This window comes from Oncorhynchus mykiss, chromosome 9, assembly GCF_057628025.1.
Source record: "Oncorhynchus mykiss isolate SJ-2025 chromosome 9, ASM5762802v1, whole genome shotgun sequence".
Classification (NCBI taxonomy): Eukaryota; Metazoa; Chordata; class Actinopteri; order Salmoniformes; family Salmonidae; genus Oncorhynchus; species Oncorhynchus mykiss.
This window is the reverse complement of record NC_143030.1, coordinates 61,982,926-62,001,349: the sequence shown is the minus strand read 5'-3', so window position 1 is coordinate 62,001,349 and position 18,424 is coordinate 61,982,926. Positions and strand designations below refer to the sequence as shown.

Below are 18,424 nucleotides of genomic sequence, written 5' to 3'. Positions count from 1 at the left end.
ATCAGCGTATTCGTCAATGTTGTTATCTGACGCAATACGAAACATCTCCCAGTCCACGTGATGGAAGCAGTCTTGGAGTGTGGAGTCAGCTTGGTCGGACCAGCGTTGGACAGACCTCAGCGTGGGAGCCTCTTGTTTTAGTTTCTGTCTGTAGGCAGGGATCAACAAAATGGAGTCGTGGTCAGCTTTTCCGAAAGGGGGGCGGGGCAGGGCCTTATATGCGTCGCGGAAGTTAGAGTAACAATGGTCCAAGGTCTTTCCTCCCCTGGTTGCGCAATCGATATGCTGATAAAATTTGGGGAGTCTTGTTTTCAGATTAGCCTTGTTAAAATCCCCAGCTACAATGAATGCAGCCTCCGGATAAATTGTTTCCAGTTTGCAGAGAGTTAAATAAAGTTCGTTCAGAGCCATCGATGTGTCTGCTTGGGGGGGGATATATACGGCTGTGATTATAATCGAAGAGAATTCTCTTGGTAGATAATGCAGTCTACATTTGATTGTGAGGAATTCTAAATCAGGTGAACAGAAGGATTTGAGTTCCTGTATGTTTCTTTCATCACACCATGTCACGTTGGCCATGAGGCATACGCCCCCTCCCCTCTTCTTACCAGAAAGATGTTTGTTTCTGTCTGCGCGATGTGTGGAGAAACCCGTTGGCTGCACCGCTTCGGATAGCGTCTCTCCAGTGAGCCATGTTTCAGTGAAGCAAAGGACGTTACAGTCTCTGATGTCCCTCTGGAATGCTACCCTTGCTCGGATTTCATCAACCTTGTTGTCAAGAGACTGGACATTGGCAAGAAGAATGCTAGGGAGTGGTGCGCGCTGTGCCCGTCTCCGGAGTCTGACCAGAAGACCGCCTCGTTTCCCTCTCTTTCGGAGTCGTTTTTTTGGGTCGCTGCATAGGATCCACTCCGTTGTCCTGTTTGTAAGGCAGAACACAGGATCCGCGTCGCGAAAAACATATTCTTGGTCGTACTGATGGTGAGTTGATGCTGATCTTATATTCAGTAGTTCTTCTCGACTGTATGTAATGAAACCTAAGATGACCTGGGGTACTAATGTAAGAAATAACACGTAAAAAAACAAAAAACTGCATAGTTTCCTAGGAACGCGAAGCGAGGCGGCCATCTCTGTCGGCGCCGGAAGTACGCCAGACGTGACGCTTGGCATTCAGAACAAATAGTTTAATCTTGGTTTCATCAGACCAGAGAATCTTGTTTCTCATGGTCTGAGAGTCTTTAGGTGCCTTTTGGCAAACTCCAAGCGGGCTGTCATGTGCCTTTTTCTGAGGAGTGGCTTCCGTCTTGCCACTCTACCAAAAAGGCCTGATTGGTGGAGTGTTGCAGAGATGGGATAACCTTCCAGAAGGACAACCATCTCCACAGAGGAACTCTGGAGCTCTGTCAGAGTGACCTTCGGGTTCTTGGTCACCTTGCTGACCAAGGCCCTTCTCCCCCGATTGCTCAGTTTGGCGAGGCGGCCAGCTCTAGAAAGAGTCTTGGTGATTCCAAACTTCTTCCATTTAAGAATGATAGAGGCCACTGTGTTCTTGGGGACCTTCAATGCTGCAGAACATTTTTGATACCCTACCCCAGACCTGTGCCTTGACACAGTCCAGTCTCGGAGCTCTGCGGACAATTCCTTCGACCTCATGTCTTGGTTTTTGCTCTGACATGCTCTGTCAACTGTGGGACCTCATATAGACAGGTGTGTGCCTTTCCAAACCATGTCCAATCAATTAAATGTACCACAGGTGGACTCCAATCAAGTTGTAGAACCATCTCAAGGATGATTAATGGAAACAGGATGCACCTGTGCAAAAAAATAATTGTGTGTAGATTCATGAGGAACATGTTTTATTTAATCAATTTTAGAATAAGGCTGTAATGTAACAAAATGTGGAAAAAATGTTTTAAGTTAAAGTCTTAATTACATTATGTAAAATTCCATTCCATATAGTATAAAGTAGTAGGATAGTAGTATAAATAGTGCCCCCCTCTTGTCATCATACTGAACATGTGTGGCATGGGTCCAACCATTGAAACCAGTGCCCTCCACATACAGCATAAACATTACTTATCCTATACTCTGTAAAATCGTTAGCTCTTTGAAAGGTTTAGGATAACCCCATAAAAGAGTACAATACGACAAGCTGGAAGACATTTCTGTGATTCAGGTTTGGAGCTTACGGGCATTCTTCATTGACTGAAATTCCCCCAAATTAAAGGCCTGTTCCTGTCTAGCACTAAGCACTGTAGAGCAGGGTTTACCTGCTCGCCTGTCTGTGACTAGATTAGCACAGTCCACACGCAAAGCTACACAAAATTAGCTTAGGGGTACCAGGCGGGGCTGCTGGACCTTAAAGGTGAAAACATTAAGCTCAGATGAGTTTGTCTAAAGACAGATTCGGCCCTTAATTAACCAAGTGACCACTGACCTTTGGAGAAATATGTACGGGATCAGTTTGGGGATCAGGACAAAGGCAAGCAGTCTTACCACACACCCTAACTCTAATTCAGCAAAGAATGCTCGTAATTAGCCCCACTGCTTTCATTCCATGGCATAAGGGGAAAAAAACACTAGCTTTGAAATTTATTTAGGATCATTTCCTAAAAGAGTTCAACATGATTTCTAGATTTAGTGAAAAGGAATTTAGTGTATTTGTCAGCGGTGGGTGTAGCTGGTGCATGGAAGTCAGGCGCAGGAGAGGAGAGATGAATGGACAAAGTACTTTACTAAGGCAATCATAATACAGAACGCAACCGCGTCACAAAACAAATGCCCACAGAACAAGTGAGGCAGCAAAAGTACAGAACCCAAGTATAAAGTACCGGCTGCCACAAAGCACGGGTAAAACAAAACCCGGCGCAAACCAGCCGGAAGCGTGCCAACCCTAACAATAAACAATACCCCACACAGACATGGAGGGAACAGAGGGTTAAATACACATGTTAATTAGTAGGAGATGTGAACCAGGTGTGCCGGAAGACAAGACAAAACAAATGGAAAATGAAAGGTGGATCGGTGATGGCTAGAAGACCGGCGACGTCGACCGCCGAACGCCGCCTGAACAAGGAGAGGAACCGACTTCGGCGGAAGTCGTGACAGTATTATGAGAAGAATAAAGCACTGTGCATAGTCATCAAAAAGAAAGGAGGACCAAGGCACTCTTCATATAATAGCGGAACACAAGTACGCCATACTGGTACAGGTAATTACCATACAGGTAATACCATACCATACAGGTAATGAAGACTACCCCATGGCAAGGCACTACAAGTCCCTACACCATGGCAACCCTGACTCCCTACAAGCTATGGGTATTGATCATATTCCGGCCTCTATTAGAAAAGGGGACCGTCTTAAACAGTTAAACCAAAGGGAAAGTTTTTGGATTTACAAACTACAGGACACCAAATACCCTGGTTTAAATAAAGATATGGATTTCTCACCCTTCCTGTAGGGTCGTGATGGGTCCATTTGCTGTCATCTAGTGGACATTTTGCTCAATTGCCCTCAGCTATGGTTAGACTGTTGTTGTTCATGTTTTGCTGTGTTCTAGTGTACTATGGAATATTTAGCTTTCTTATTCTTGACCCTTCTCCCAGTCATATTTAAGGTTAGAACTACCTTTTAGTGTTCTGATACTTCTAGTTTGGACTTGTATTTTTATGATAACATAGCTACAGTATTTCAATGTGTATAGTATTGCTTACTAGGTGTGTCCAATCAATTGTGTAACCACTCACTCTTCCAATTAGGGCTAATTGATAAGTTGTTTAAAAGAGGACCTTGTATTCCTTTTTTTGTTTGTTGTTTTTTTACTCCCTGACGAAGGCCATGCAGCCGAAACGCGTCGGTTTAAAAAAAACTTTGTTTCTATTGAACATGCCATACTAATAAAGGCATTTTTATCAATTATATGAAAAGTGCCTTGGTCCTCCTTTTTTTTTGATGACCAATTTACCCCTTTTACCAAAGAGCACCTTCTATCTACCAAAATCTTCTATTGTGTACCTTAGTAGCGCTTCCCTTCCTCCTCATTCCACTGTGCATAGTATTCAGCTCTGAAAATGACAGGATGTGTTTTTTGGATCATGCTGCATCAAAAGTATGCATTAATTAAACATTATGTACGGATGTAGGATCTTAATTTGAGCCAGCTTGCTACAGCAGGAAAATAATCCTGCAGCAACAAGAAATTTGAATTATAATGTGGGTTATAATTAATGGACATTTTTTGTAGGGATTGATACATTTTTCATTAGGGCAAATCAAGTCTGACATTTTAAAGTGCAAATTACAAACTTTAGAAGCATTTTTAAACCTCAAACACAACAAGTTTGTATTTCCTGCTGTTCAGGAAAATTATCAGAAACAAAGGAGTGATCAATTTAAGATCCTACATCTGTAATTATCCATGGGTGTCACATACTGTAATTTTCATATTTACTAGTTTACAGATGGTCACTTTGGTTTAGCCACAAAGAAACAGTTTAGTTAAACTTGAGAAATTCATCAAATACAATTATTGAACCTTTGAGACATTAGACATTGTAAGATTTCATAATATAATGAAATTAATAGATCAGGAAAAATTGCATTAGGTTTACTCTCATGGATTAGATCAGGGGTTCCGAAACTTTTTACTCAGCATTGGATATTGTGTATTCATGTGATATTGGAGTGACTAAAACATTACAACAAAATCAATGGGCTAAAAAAACCTAGCTAAAAAAAAATAATTGACTTTATTGAGGAGGAGTTGCTTGTTACCTCAGGACTGTGTTGGCCTGTCTTATTTTGGAAGTCAGATTATTTATTGTTTCTTTTATCCTATGAATGTCCCATTAATCAAGTTTGAGCTAAGACTAAATTCAAGCCATGTATCTTCTGACTTCACACTAGTTACTAGCGTTTCTCTCATGGAAGTTATAAACACCAAATGAGAACCGTAAGGCAAAGAACATGTAGTGTGGTTTGGAAGAACTTCTAGTTCAGTTACTAGAGGCATAAAGTTCAATCTGTATTGAGTGAAATCAATTCGACAAAGCCTGCATTCTGTATTCTGGCCAATTCTAATGCTTATTTTATATCATGTACAAGTAGTATAGATTTTTTGTGTGCTTCTTGGCTCACTATATTGAGGTAATCCAGTGTTATAATCCATGTTATTATTTCAATTTAAATGTCAATCAATCAATGTAAAAAATAACAAATAATTGCTGATCTTGTTCTGTTGTCTCAATAACACCCTGGTAAATAGATGTCGCTATCGATTCAAAGCAATTCATCATAACACTAGCAGTATTTACACACCTTCCATGTTCAATATTAGCAGAAGGAATTTGACCAGGTCAAGAAAATACTGAGGCAGATTGGCTGGAAGTATGCCTTGGTATTCTCTGATAGAAATGGATGTCGGACTGGTGTGAGAAAGTAGAAAGATGTACAACTCTGAAATGTACAGAACACATATTGTGTCAATGGATTCTAAACTTGTGTTTTCCATATGTCAGATTTGCAGCAACATTTGCCTTTCCACAGCACTGTACAATTATGAAATGTATTATTACTGTCGGAGGTCGTGCATGTGGCAGTCATATTAGTAGTAATAGTAGCGTTAATTGCATATTAAGACGTTAAGAGACTTGTTATCAGATTGTTCAGCATGTGGCGCTTTCTAAGAAAACATACATGCTAATTATTTACAAATTTTTAAATGAATAATCAAACACCCATATACACAAACAGTGCAACTAGTACTTACTCCTCAATTACAGCTCAGAAGCTAATTGCGTGTCTAGGATTGTTGGATGATTATTTGGTGTCCCATTTACAGCACATGAACACTATATAGATACAAATCAGGGATTGCTCACACCTCTCTGACATTTAAAAAATATTATTTGAACGGTTCGCTTTGTTTAGGATGCCTCTAATTCTACACAATTCCTCCACCTCTCATTGTTGACGAACAGTGCATTTAAAGGACATTTATTGCCTAATTGGTCAGGATGCATTCCCAACTTTGACCCCTTCAGTTATCACACGGCCAACATGCCTGAAATAACTTTCAACTCTCCCCAGGGGGATTCCCAAAATACCTCAGAGAGCTATTAATAGACCTGCCAGTTAGGATACATTCCTTATGGAATGACTAGAAATAGGGAATGCCAATTTACATTGAGCAATACACATCTATTGAATTACCTTTTTAATTTTTGTTGCATAAAACAAATAGGCCTACCAGTAAATGCTTATTACCATGTTATAGTAGAACAGTGTATGATATTCTCTATTGATGCTAGTGTGGTGTCAGTTGTTACTGTAGATACTATTTGCAAGGTTAAATAACCTCAGCCAATAAGGGCCCGGGGGAGGGACCGTCTGGTTCTGTTGCAGCGTTGTTGAGCCAAGAGTTCAGGAGGTGAATGGGGTTGTGAGGAGCTCCATCTGCCTCAAGCCTTTCCAAATAACCAGACTCTGTCATCCACACTTGGTTATCCTGAGCTCATTAACCACCTCACCAGTGAAATCAACTGTCATTCTGAGTTTGTCCAGGCATGGCTACAGTCAATTTACACACGTGTTGGATAAACACACATGCTTCAGTACAACCGATTCTAAACGGAATTCTCTCCCATTACTGGTTTATAATTGGTAATTTATCAGTTGGTTATCTTTGCTGTTGTTGGAACCCTTGAATGCAGTGATGTACTGTCCTGTTAGGATTCAGGAATAACTTCATATTAGAGATAATGTTACAGGTAGCTGAAATCTCATGTTTAGAAACATCTTATTACAATCTGCTTTCTGACAGGGTTGAGTAAAGAATGAATAAAGTAGCCTCCCTTTAGCAACGTAATCATTTTATGGATTTTTTGTTTCAATGAAGATGTTTAGACAAACAAAACAATACAGTATATATTTGACTACATTATGAAGCATGTAGTTTACAAGAATAGTTTTAGCTCAGTGAGCCTATCATCCAAAAATAGCAGAGTAACCAGCCAGTGTGCAACAGCCATGCATGTGGTTAAAGAGGAGATGAGAAGTTATCTGGCCTGGGGCAAGTTTCAGTAGACAGGGTGACCTGGTCTTGGTTGTAGAAAGAGCCTCTTTGTTAGACTCCCACTCTGACGTCAAACTAGCACCATAAAGGCATAAATTCATATTTTACATAAAGCATCACAATCTTAAAAAAGGTTCATTGTGTCTCACTTAGACTTATTAACATGTGTAGCTAATGCCTTTTATAAGCTGAACTAGAGGTGTTCCTCTCTGTATTATCAGTGTTGAAAGCAGCGGATGAAAGAGGAAGACAGCCTCTCTGGTCTTGCATAGACTTTGAAAGGGAATATAATTAGGTTTTAAGCATCTCTTATTTGTAGTTGGAATATAAATTGTGCTGGAGATGTTGGGGATGCTTGAATACCACCATTATCAAGTAGGTCCAGTATTATGCTGTTTGAAATATATTTTATTTTCCCCCCCTTTTCTTTTGGGGTATGGTAAGATAAACATAACATTTATTCAGATGGAACGTGTGACATGAATTGTGAATACATGTATTTATATCTAGGGATTATTTAGCTATCAAGAGATAGCACAGAAAAAATATAAATGAAAAGATAAGCTTACGGCTTACTGCTTTGGGATTTGCTAGTAATATTGATACTTTCTAACATTTCAATTCATACTTGACTTTCTCTGGTCAAGTCAAGGACTCTATCACTAGTTGAGCTGACAGGTATTTTATTTTCATATTAATTAGTAATCCAGTTCTCTTTATTATTATAAATGTATGGAAACATTTTCAAAGCTGTTTCTTGCTTATTTAGTGAGATAATATTCAGTGAGATATGAGAGCTGTTTCTTGAGTGCACAGCACAATTACAACATGACCAATGATTATCAACCCATCATAACAGCGTTTGAGGATTCTGACTCTCACTTATGTCTCTCCCTCTTTCACTCCATCTCTCCCTACCTCCTCCAGGTGCAGACTCACCTGGAGAACCCCACCAAGTACCACATCCAGCAGGCCCAGCAGCAGCAGGTGAAGCGCTACCTGGGCAAGCTTGGCTCCCTGCCCTGCCCCAACCAGTCCTCTGACCACAAGGGCTTGGCTCTGGGGCCGGGAAACAGTGCCCCCAACAGCCCCATGGCCTTACTCACCCTCAACATCAACTGTGAGAAAGAGGTAACACAAAACGTAACATGGCCATAGATGCCGAGCTACAATGCAGTGTGTGTAAATTCAGTGTGCTTTTCACACCATAATATCTGCCAATTTTCGATTACTTCTACTTCAAAGCCATGTGTATTTCAGTAATGAATGGTAGTAACACCATGGAGTTGGATAATACATATTCATTGATAAGGAAATGTGATCTTCTGTTGATTAACCCTCAACTGAATCACTGTCTGTTAGAAAATATGTTATCTCAAATTCAATTTTAGTTTTTTTATTATAGATGGATGATGTCATTGATGACATAATTAGTCTGGAATCGAGTTATAACGACGATATCCTTGGATTAATGGACCCAGGGCTTCAGATGGCCAATACGGTATGATTGCCTTAATTTACTGTCTGCTTGCATGAGGCCAGTAACCGAAAGGCTGCTGGTTTGAATACCTGAGCTGACAAGGGGAAATCTGTCTATGTGCCCTTGAGCAAGGCACTTAACCCTAATTTGCTCCAGGGGCGCAGTACTACTATGGCTGACCCTGTAGAGCAACACATCTCACTGCACCTATCCGGTGGAGGCCTATATGACAATTCATAGTAGATGTGTCTACGAATACAGCAAATGTTTGCTTCCAGATCATTGTGCAAACACATTTTTAAAGGGTTAACTACTCATGTGTCAAGCACCACATGTGCCAGGTATATTTGACCCTGCTAACATTACTATTGTCTGTGGTTATCTTTTCTCATCAGATCGCTGTCAACACTAACCTCTTGGACATTTATGGTAACCAGAGCATGCCCCATCCAGGCCTGGCCATCAACTCCTGCCCTGCCAACCTGCCCAACATCAAAAGGGAATACTCAGGTGAGCATGACCCCATTACATGGAAAACATCCAGATTCAAACATACTCTCCAGACCTTTGTGACTGAGCAATATGTTTGAAAGGGTCAGGGAAATGTTATGCATGTGCTTTGCATTGATATTGTTTTTGATTATTGTAAACTTTGTTATTTTGTCATTAAAAATAAAGTGAAATGCATTGAACATTTTATGTGCCAAATAGTTTCCCAATCTCCGGCCATCATGCACATGCTGGACAAGTCTGGATCGTGTAGCAAGTTTGAGAACTATCACAGGCCTGAAGGGTTTCCTGTAGGTATGTCTGCATAGTCATATTCATATTTACTTTAGCTAACTGTGAGTTTGAGTTAGGTTACACGGGTGCATATTGCCTAGCCTATAATGTGCTCAGCACAGTTTCATTTATTTTCTTCCCGAAACTAACTAAACATTTCTGGCATAACTGTTTTGTTGTGTGTCAACATCAATGTTTTGCCATTGTCCTACAGATGAAGGATCTTAAACTGATCCAGTTTGAAAATAATCCTGCAGCAACAAGAAATGTGAATTATTATATGGATTATAATTAATGGACGTTTTTGTAGGGGTTGATACATTTTTCATAAGGTAAAATAAAATCTGAAATTTCAAAGTGGAAATTACACATTTTAAACCTCAAATACACTACAAGTTTTACATTTCCTGCATTGTTCTCCTGCAACAGGGTTATCAAATGAAGATCCCACATCTGTAGTCATTGTCCATTCCTAATGCTAACTGCTTTGTTTCAGAAGCAGAGGTCAGGGCAATGGCAAAGGAACGACAGAAGAAGGATAACCATAATTTGAGTGAGTTTTGCTATACGGTAATTATCAGCTATCTAGTAATATCATGTGGGTTGTTTAGATATGCGGTGATATTACCTTTTCATTATTACATTTTGCATTGATTGTTTCTTATTGTTCTCTTCTCGTCCTATTTCCTGTAGTTGAGAGAAGACGGAGGTTTAACATCAACGACCGGATCAAAGAATTGGGGACCATGATTCCAAAATCAAATGATCCGTAAGTTGCGTATGTTTACTTGGATTTGAGGTCTTTCTACCAGATACAGCGCAGTCTGGAATTATTGGATCCCTTAATAAAGATGAGCAAAAAAATAACAGAAAATCAGTAATACAAATACTGAAATACTCCAAAAATTAGAACAATTATATTATTTAATAATAATACTATTGCTCAGAGACCGAGATTTAGTGTAACAAGTAATTAAAACAAATCTCAAAAAGATATGGGTCAAAATGATTGGATCCCCTGTTTTCATTGCTCCAGTAAGGGAAAGGGATTCAGTTATACACCTGAATACATTCAACTGAAATGTGTCTTCCGCATTTAACCCAACCACTCTGAATCAGAGCTGCCATAATCGACATCCACGTCTTCGGTGCCCGGAGAACAGTGGGTTAACTGCCTTGCTCAGGGGCAGAACAACAGATTTTTAACTTGTCAGCTCGGGGATTCAATCCAGCAACCTTTCGGTTACTGGCCCAAAGCTCTAACCACTAGGCTACCTGCCGACCCCTCCCCTTGTAAGGATATTGACAATGAGCCTTTTTCTAAAATGTTTTATGAGATTGGGGAACACACTAGGAGGGATCTTAGACCATTCCTCCATACAGAATCTTTCCAGATCCTTGATATATTTTGTCTGCGCTAATTGATTGCCCTCTTCAATTCAAACCACAGGTTTTCAATATGGATCTGAGATGGCCATTGCAAAATGTTGATTTAGTTTTTTTCTTTGTGGTTTTTGATGTTTACTTGCTGGAATATTCACTTGCGGCCAAGTTTCAGCCTCTGGCAGAGGCAACCAGGTTTTTGGCTAACATGTCCTGGTACTTGGCAAAGTTCATAATGCCGTTGACCTTAACACGGACCCCAGGACCAGTGGAAGCAAAATAGCCCCATAACATCAACGATCCACCACCATATTTTACAGTAGTGATGAGGTATTTTACTACATATGCATTGTTCTTTCTAAGGCCAAACCCACCGCTGGTGTGTCTGGCCAAAGACCTCTATTTTCGTGTCATCTGACCATAGCACTGGTTCCAAACCAAGTGCCAATGATGTTTAGCAAACTCCAGGCGGTGCTATGGTCAGATGACATGAAAATAGAGGTATTTGGTCACGGGTTTGACCTTCGAGGATCTGGAAAGATCTCTCCCAAAGTGTTCTCCAATCTCATAAAACATTTTATAAAAAGGCTCAGTATTGTTATCCTTCCAAAGGGAGGGTACTGGAGTATTGAAAACAGGGGGTCCAATAATGCTGACCTCTATCTTTTAGCTTTTTTTTTTATTACTTGTTAAATAATATCTCTTTCTCTGAGAAATTCTATTAGTATAAAATAATATCATTTTTCATTTTTTAAGCATACAACATAGCTCAGTATTTGTATTATTTATTTTATACAGTCTTTTTTGCTCATCTCTATCAAAAGGTTCCAATAATTCCGGACCCCACTGTATATATCATGGGTCAGACATTGACCCTAGGCTAGAGTTTACGATAATTATAGATCAATGCCTCAGTTTATTTTCAGTGCATCCATACCCTTGAGAATTGTGTGAGTTAGAACGTTGTCAGTGTACTCCAGAATGCTAACAGTTCAGGCTGATAAAACCTTGCTGGCCTGCCGCGCCCCTCTCTGGTCCTCAGGGATATGCGATGGAACAAAGGCACCATTCTCAAGGCGTCAGTGGATTACATCAGGAAGCTACAGAGGGAGCAGCAGAGGGCCAAAGAGCTGGAGAACAGGCAGAAGAAGCTGGAGCATGCCAATAGACACCTGATGCTGCGGATACAGGTACAGCATGGTAGGCCGTGGGGCACTGGGAGAGATAAGGAGCAACTAGCCATGCCTTCAAAATGTCACATACTGTATTAGCCAATCAAAGTAGGATTGAATTGAGATGAGGCTCTTCTATATTCTGGATGGTATCAGATATGCAGCATGCAGACAGACAATGTTGATAACACTCTCTTTCCTTTCTCTTTCTCCCTCCCTTGATGGGGTTCAGGAGTTGGAGATGCAAGCTCGTGCCCATGGTCTGACCACAGACACATCTGCCCTCTGCTCAGCTGAGCTCTCAGTCCGAGGCATCAAGCAGGAGCCAGCCCTGGGAGACTGCCACCAGGATCTGTACCATGTCCACCCCCAGCACCAACACCACCCAGCCTGCACTCCAGACCAGGTTCAGTACACCATCTTGGAGCTCAACAATGGAGCATCTCCCTACACCAAGGGCCACAGGGGAGTCTCAGGTGACATGGGGCCTTACGGCAGTCATCCTAAGGGGGCCTTGATGGACATCCTGATGGATGACAACTTGTCCCCTGTGGGAGGGGGAGACCCCCTGCTTTCCTCTGTCTCGCCCAGAGCTTCTAAGGACAGCAGCTGCTCAGGCAGCAAAAGCATGGAAGAGAACGACCAGAGCTGTTAGCACTCACTGCTGCCCACTCCACTCACCTGCATCTTTATCTCCACCCCTTCAACCTGTTCTATGTTGTGTTGTGTTGAGGCCTCCTCAGACGTCTCCCGTCAGTAGCTAACTTCAGCCAACTGCTGGTTAGTTAGTTAGTTTGTTTTCAGGTGTTTACACATTTTACATTTTTCATTGTTTTGTTTTTTTTGTTTATTATATGGTATCATTGGGTTCTGAAAGCCGTCAAACTGAATTTAGTTCAGTTTCTCTTGTGTATTGATTATAAATTACTTTTTAATAGTTTGTTTTAATAGATCATGCTCTGATTTTATCAATACTGTTATGACAATGAGTCAGGGAGCGACATCTCACACATACTGTACCTGTGTAAGGTCATCATGGTATAGGGCAGGCTTATAATAGTTATAAAACCCTGATTGATAAGCTTATTGCTTTAAATAAAAGAAAAAATGCAATTCCCTCGAAGTGAAAACTAAAAATTGTGGTTTAATATATTGTTGGTGTGTTACACAGTCACACTACTTCCTTTATAGCATGTCTATTCAGCGCAATATGACAGAAACGATAATACATTATTTTGATTACTTTTGTTTGTGCATTACTTTTGTGCTTTTGAACTTGAATGAGATAACGTCTTAGTCAGGAGATTTGTAAACATTTCACATATAGCACAGAACATAATGTCAGTCTATCAATATTGGTAGAAATGCAACATTGATTTCCATACAGGCACATTTGGTTTATGATGATATTTATGGCAATAAGATTGAAATGTATTGCAGCAAATACTCACTAAGAAGTGGATCTCTAAGGAAGAAAAATACATTTTGTTTTTAACTTGTCCATTTTCTATTTTTATTTAATTTTTTTGTACACTTATTAGGATTTGCCTGTCCATCCATTTCGTGTTTAAGAGATATTCAGGATATTTTTTTGTCAATGATGTGAATGTTTATATTGCTAGGAATATAAGGAGATGTACATGTAGAAAATTGTTTAAACACTGGAATGACGTCCATAAATTGATTTAAATATATATTTACTAATGATTATATTTAGGTTTTTCAAATGATTGATTGTAGTTAAAACTATAAGCTGTACTGTTAATGTATATTTCTACTTTTTAACAACTGTAGGAAAGTACTCAAATATGCCTTTGATAATAACTACAGTGCCTTGCGAAAGTATTCGGCCCCCTTGAACTTTGCGACCTTTTGCCACATTTCAGGCTTCAAACATAAAGATATAAAACTTTATTTTTTTGTGAAGAATCAACAACAAGTGGGACACAATCATGAAGTGGAACAACATTTATTGGATATTTCAAACTTTTTTAACAAATCAAAAACTGAAAAATTAGGCGTGCAAAATTATTCAGCCCCTTTACTTTCAGTGCAGCAAACTCTCTCCAGAAGTTCAGTGAGGATCTCTGAATGATCCAATGTTGACCTAAATGACTAATGATGATAAATACAATCCACCTGTGTGTAATCAAGTCTCCGTATAAATGCACCTGCACTGTGATAGTCTCAGAGGTCCGTTAAAAGCGCAGAGAGCATCATGAAGAACAAGGAACACACCAGGCAGGTCCGAGATACTGTTGTGAAGAAGTTTAAAGCCGGATTTGGATACAGTAAGATTTCCCAAGCTTTAAACATCCCAAGGAGCACTGTGCAAGCGATGGTATTGAAATGGAAGGAGTATCAGACCACTGCAAATCTACCAAGACCTGGCCGTCCCTCTAAACTTTCAGCTCATACAAGGAGAAGACTGATCAGAGATGCAGCCAAGAGGCCCATGATCACTCTGGATGAACTGCAGAGATCTACAGCTGAGGTGGGAGACTCTGTCCATAGGACAACAATCAGTCGTATATTGCACAAATCTGGCCTTTATGGAAGAGTGGCAAGAAGAAAGCCATTTTTTAAAGATATCCATAAAAAGTGTCGTTTAAAGTTTGCCACAAGCCACCTGGGAGACACACCAAACATGTGGAAGAAGGTGCTCTGGTCAGATGAAACCAAAATTGAACTTTTTGGCAACAATGCAAAACGTTATGTTTGGCGTAAAAGCAACACAGCTGAACACACCATCCCCACTGTCAAACATGGTGGTGGCAGCATCATGGTTTGAGCCTGCTTTTCTTCAGCAGGGACAGGGAAGATGGTTAAAATTGATGGGAAGATGGATGGAGCCAAATACAGGACCATTCTGGAAGAAAACCTGATGGAGTCTGCAAAAGGCCTGAGACTGGGATGGAGATTTGTCTTCCAATAAGACAATGATCCAAAACATAAAGCAAAATCTACAATGGAATGGTTCAAAAATAAACATATCCAGGTGTTAGAATGGCCAAGTCAAAGTCCAGACCTGAATCCAATCGAGAATCTGTGGAAAGAACTGAAAACTGCTGTTCACAAATGCTCTCCATCCAACCTCACTGAGCTCGAGCTGTTTTGCAAGGAGGAATGGGAAGAAATTTCAGTCTCTCGATGTGCAAAACTGATAGACATACCCCAAGCGACTTACAGCTGTAATCACAGCAAAAGGTGGCGCTACAAAGTTTTAACTTAAGGGGGCTAAATAATTTTGCACGTCCAATTTTTCAGTTTTTGATTTGTTAAAAAAGTTTGAAATATCCAATAAATGTCGTTCCACTTCATGATTGTGTCCCACTTGTTGTTGATTCTTCACAAAAAATACAGTTTTATATCTTTATGTTTGAAGCCTGAAATGTGGCAAAAGGTCGCAAAGTTCAAGGGGGCCGAATACTTTCGCAAGGCACTGTATCTACTGTACATTACACCACTGTATTGAGAACATGGTTACAGTGCATCCTCAAGTCTGTGGAACTATGCAATGATTACAGTTGTGCCTGTTTTACCCAGAAGACATTAGACACATTAGGCTGGTCATATAATATGTTGTAATGATTAGTAAGAAGCACCTAGCAGAATGATTTACATTGAAGTGCCTTACTGTTAGTTTTTTGTTTTCCACAGATCTAGGAGGACTACTAGACACTGGTTTGTTGTTGTTGTTTCTGGTGTTTGGTGCTTCATGTATGAAGTGTTGAGCTGCAAGGTCCCTACGGGAAGCAGTAGGGCCTTCTGTCAGAGAGTAGAAAACCATGTTATGGGCCTCCAAATGTCTCTCTAGGCCATCCATTTTGTTTGGGATGTTTTTGATGCTAGAGTTCTGTTTTGAGGTCAGAATTCCACTCGGAGGGCAATAATCAAAACATTGCTTTACTGAATTCTCAGCTTCTTTTTTGAGACCAATTATTTTTCTGAATGTAATGTAACTCAGTGTTGACTGCCAAAATGTGTTGCCAAAATCAAAGTGAAGTCTAAAATATGCAAAGAAGGAATTAACGTTGTTATTTTTTGATGTTGTACTTTTGTGTAAGGATGTTTCTTCTTTATTTCTAGAGCAATAATTTAAGAATAATGGCTATCAGGCTGCACGTAAAGCTAAGCACAAAGTAGTCCATGTACTTATAGGCAAATTCTCTGCAGTACAAATCCACTGCAGAATGGCCCTCACTGCACCCAGGTCTGTCTGGTAATATCTAGACACAGGCCTGTCATTCACTCACTGTCCTTTGACTGAACCCAGATCAGCATATCATTTCCCTAGACAATGTCACCCTCTTGTGTTGATGAAACCACTATGCACCAAGATTGGTGTTTTCAACCATAGAACTAAAATGCATAGAACTAACATTTTCATTTAAAGCAATGGTGACAGTTGATTGATGCCCATTATTTGTAAATAAACATATTAATCGATCCGCTTGTTACCATGGCACAGTTTGGGTATACCAATAACATTTCAAAGAGCCATGTTTGTTCACACATTGAACACCTCAGGCTGACAGGTCTATTAATTGTATTTACATGGTTCAGATAGACGCCTCTGCCGAGATTGCCACTGTAATGTGATAATGACTCTGTTGCCAGGGGAGATGGAGGTAGTGATGGTCATACACTGGTTAGGGATGGATCAGTGATGTCAAGGCCATTCATTGGAACGGAGTGTGGAAAATAGCTTTTGACAAACATTAAAGTCAATTAAATATTTTTACTTGTGTTATTGCAGGAGTATGTTTCGTTCTATGATTTATTTTTATCAAAGTATTTCACTAATTGTCTCTGAACACTAATGATGGGTAAATAATATGAGAATAGATCATGTTCAACAGACACTCCAATATAATTAATGATAATATTTTATTGGTAGACTTCCAGGGCTCTATTCAATCCGCATTGGGGAAGTTCAGCTGTACAGCGTGCTTGAAATTTAAAGGCTATGTTCCCGCATTAGCAGAGACTGCATTCACGGTAAATGCTGCATATGTCGGCTCAATCAAAAATGATCTTTACCTTTGTATCACGGAATCTGTAACACTTCAGTTTAACATATTAAATAAAACCCTAAGTAAATGTGCGTTGACTGAAATATATTGAATATGAAACACAGCATTTCTTCTTCACCTGCTCATCATGGAATGGATATTATCACCAGCCTTCAAGAAGAACCAAGTTCATCACACAGACACCTACTAAAGCAGCACCGGCCTCTCAAGATTCTGAGCCTGCCTGGCAGGGTTGGTCCTGCAAAGCCAAAGCCCCCTGATGGGAGAGGATAATATGCAAGGAAATTCTCAAAGCTGCTAATTTGAACCTTGACGACCTTTTACCTAGCCGATGGGGATTCCGGTGGGGTGCCCCCACCCAGGTAGTGGCAGCGCTGGCATGAAGAGCTGCACTAACCCATGGGGAGGGGGCATATTATTGTGGCCCTGGTAGCACAAAATAATCAAAAGGTCTGACTGCACAGAGTTGCTTGGAAATTGGTCACAATGGGAGACCAGCGTGTGTGTGTGTTTCAGAGGAAGGGTCTGATCTCCATGTGTATCTGATCTCCATCAACTAGGACTTAACAAGTTAATGAAATCTCCTAATTTTTATATTTTTTGCAAAATGTTGCATGTCTTCTCAAACAGCTGCAACTGTATATGCATTCGTAAAACAAGTCCTTTCTTGAGTTGGGCTCAGGGATGAAACACCTGTCGAGCGTCTGAGCTTATGGTAGTTTATGGGGAAAAGGGGTTGAGTGTGTGTGTATGAATGTGTGTGTGTATGTATTCCACATCTGTTGCTAGGGGGTAATGATGTTAGGGACAATATAGGATGAATCATAATAAATGTGTGGTAAAATAATACTTGCTTACCAAAAATATAATTTTTGTAATGGCAATCCTGGTTATAGGTAATAATCCTTTGCATGAACAGTCTACATTATTACGCATATTATTTGTTAATTATGGGAATTAAGATACGCAGGATTTTTAATATACAGTGCATTTCGGAAAGTATTCAGACCCCTTGACTTTTTCTACATTTGTTACGTTACAGCCTTATTAAATTGCTTTGTTTTAGCAATCTACACACAATACCCCTTAATGACGAAGCAAAAACTGTTTAGACATTTTTGCAAATTTATAAAAAATCCCAAACTGAAATCTCACATTTGCATAAGTATTCAAACCCTTTACTCAGTACTTTGTTGAAGCACCGTTGGCAGTGATTACAGCGAGTCTTTTTGGGTATGACGCTACAAGCTTGGCACACTTGTATTTGGGGAGTTTCTCTCATTCTTTTCAAGTTCTGTCAGGTTAGATGGGGAGTGTCGCTGCACAACTATTTTCAGGCCTCTACAGAGATGTTCGACCGCATTCAAGTCCGGGCTCTGGCTGGGCTACTCAAGGACATTCAGAGACTTGCTCTGAAGCCACTCCTGTGTTGTCTTGGCTGTGTGCTTAGGGTCGTTGTCCTATTGGAAGGTAAACCTTCGCCCCAGTCTCAGGT

At 40.2% G+C, this 18,424-nt stretch overlaps 1 protein-coding gene across 8 annotated transcripts in view; it reads left to right on the top strand.

Moving 5' to 3' along the window:
* The window catches only part of LOC110532443 (microphthalmia-associated transcription factor), a 37,485-nt gene extending 20,489 nt beyond the window's left edge, over nucleotides 1–16,996 (top strand). For 2 of the 8 annotated variants that reach the window (XM_021616351.3, XM_090184885.1), the window contains exons 3-10: nucleotides 8,003–8,206; nucleotides 8,481–8,576; nucleotides 8,951–9,065; nucleotides 9,267–9,359; nucleotides 9,838–9,891; nucleotides 10,032–10,107; nucleotides 11,764–11,911; nucleotides 12,126–16,996. In XM_021616351.3, coding sequence (XP_021472026.2) covers nucleotides 8,003–8,206; nucleotides 8,481–8,576; nucleotides 8,951–9,065; nucleotides 9,267–9,359; nucleotides 9,838–9,891; nucleotides 10,032–10,107; nucleotides 11,764–11,911; nucleotides 12,126–12,548 — 1,209 coding nt within the window. In that variant the 3' untranslated portion in view covers nucleotides 12,549–16,996. Of the gene's footprint in view, nucleotides 1–8,002; nucleotides 8,207–8,480; nucleotides 8,577–8,950; nucleotides 9,066–9,266; nucleotides 9,360–9,834; nucleotides 9,892–10,031; nucleotides 10,108–11,763; nucleotides 11,922–12,125 lie in introns of all 8 variants that reach the window. The other 6 variants (XM_021616350.3, XM_036988434.2, XM_090184886.1 and 3 more) reach the window with 3 other exon arrangements.
* The last annotated feature ends 1,428 nt before the right edge of the window (nucleotides 16,997–18,424 follow it).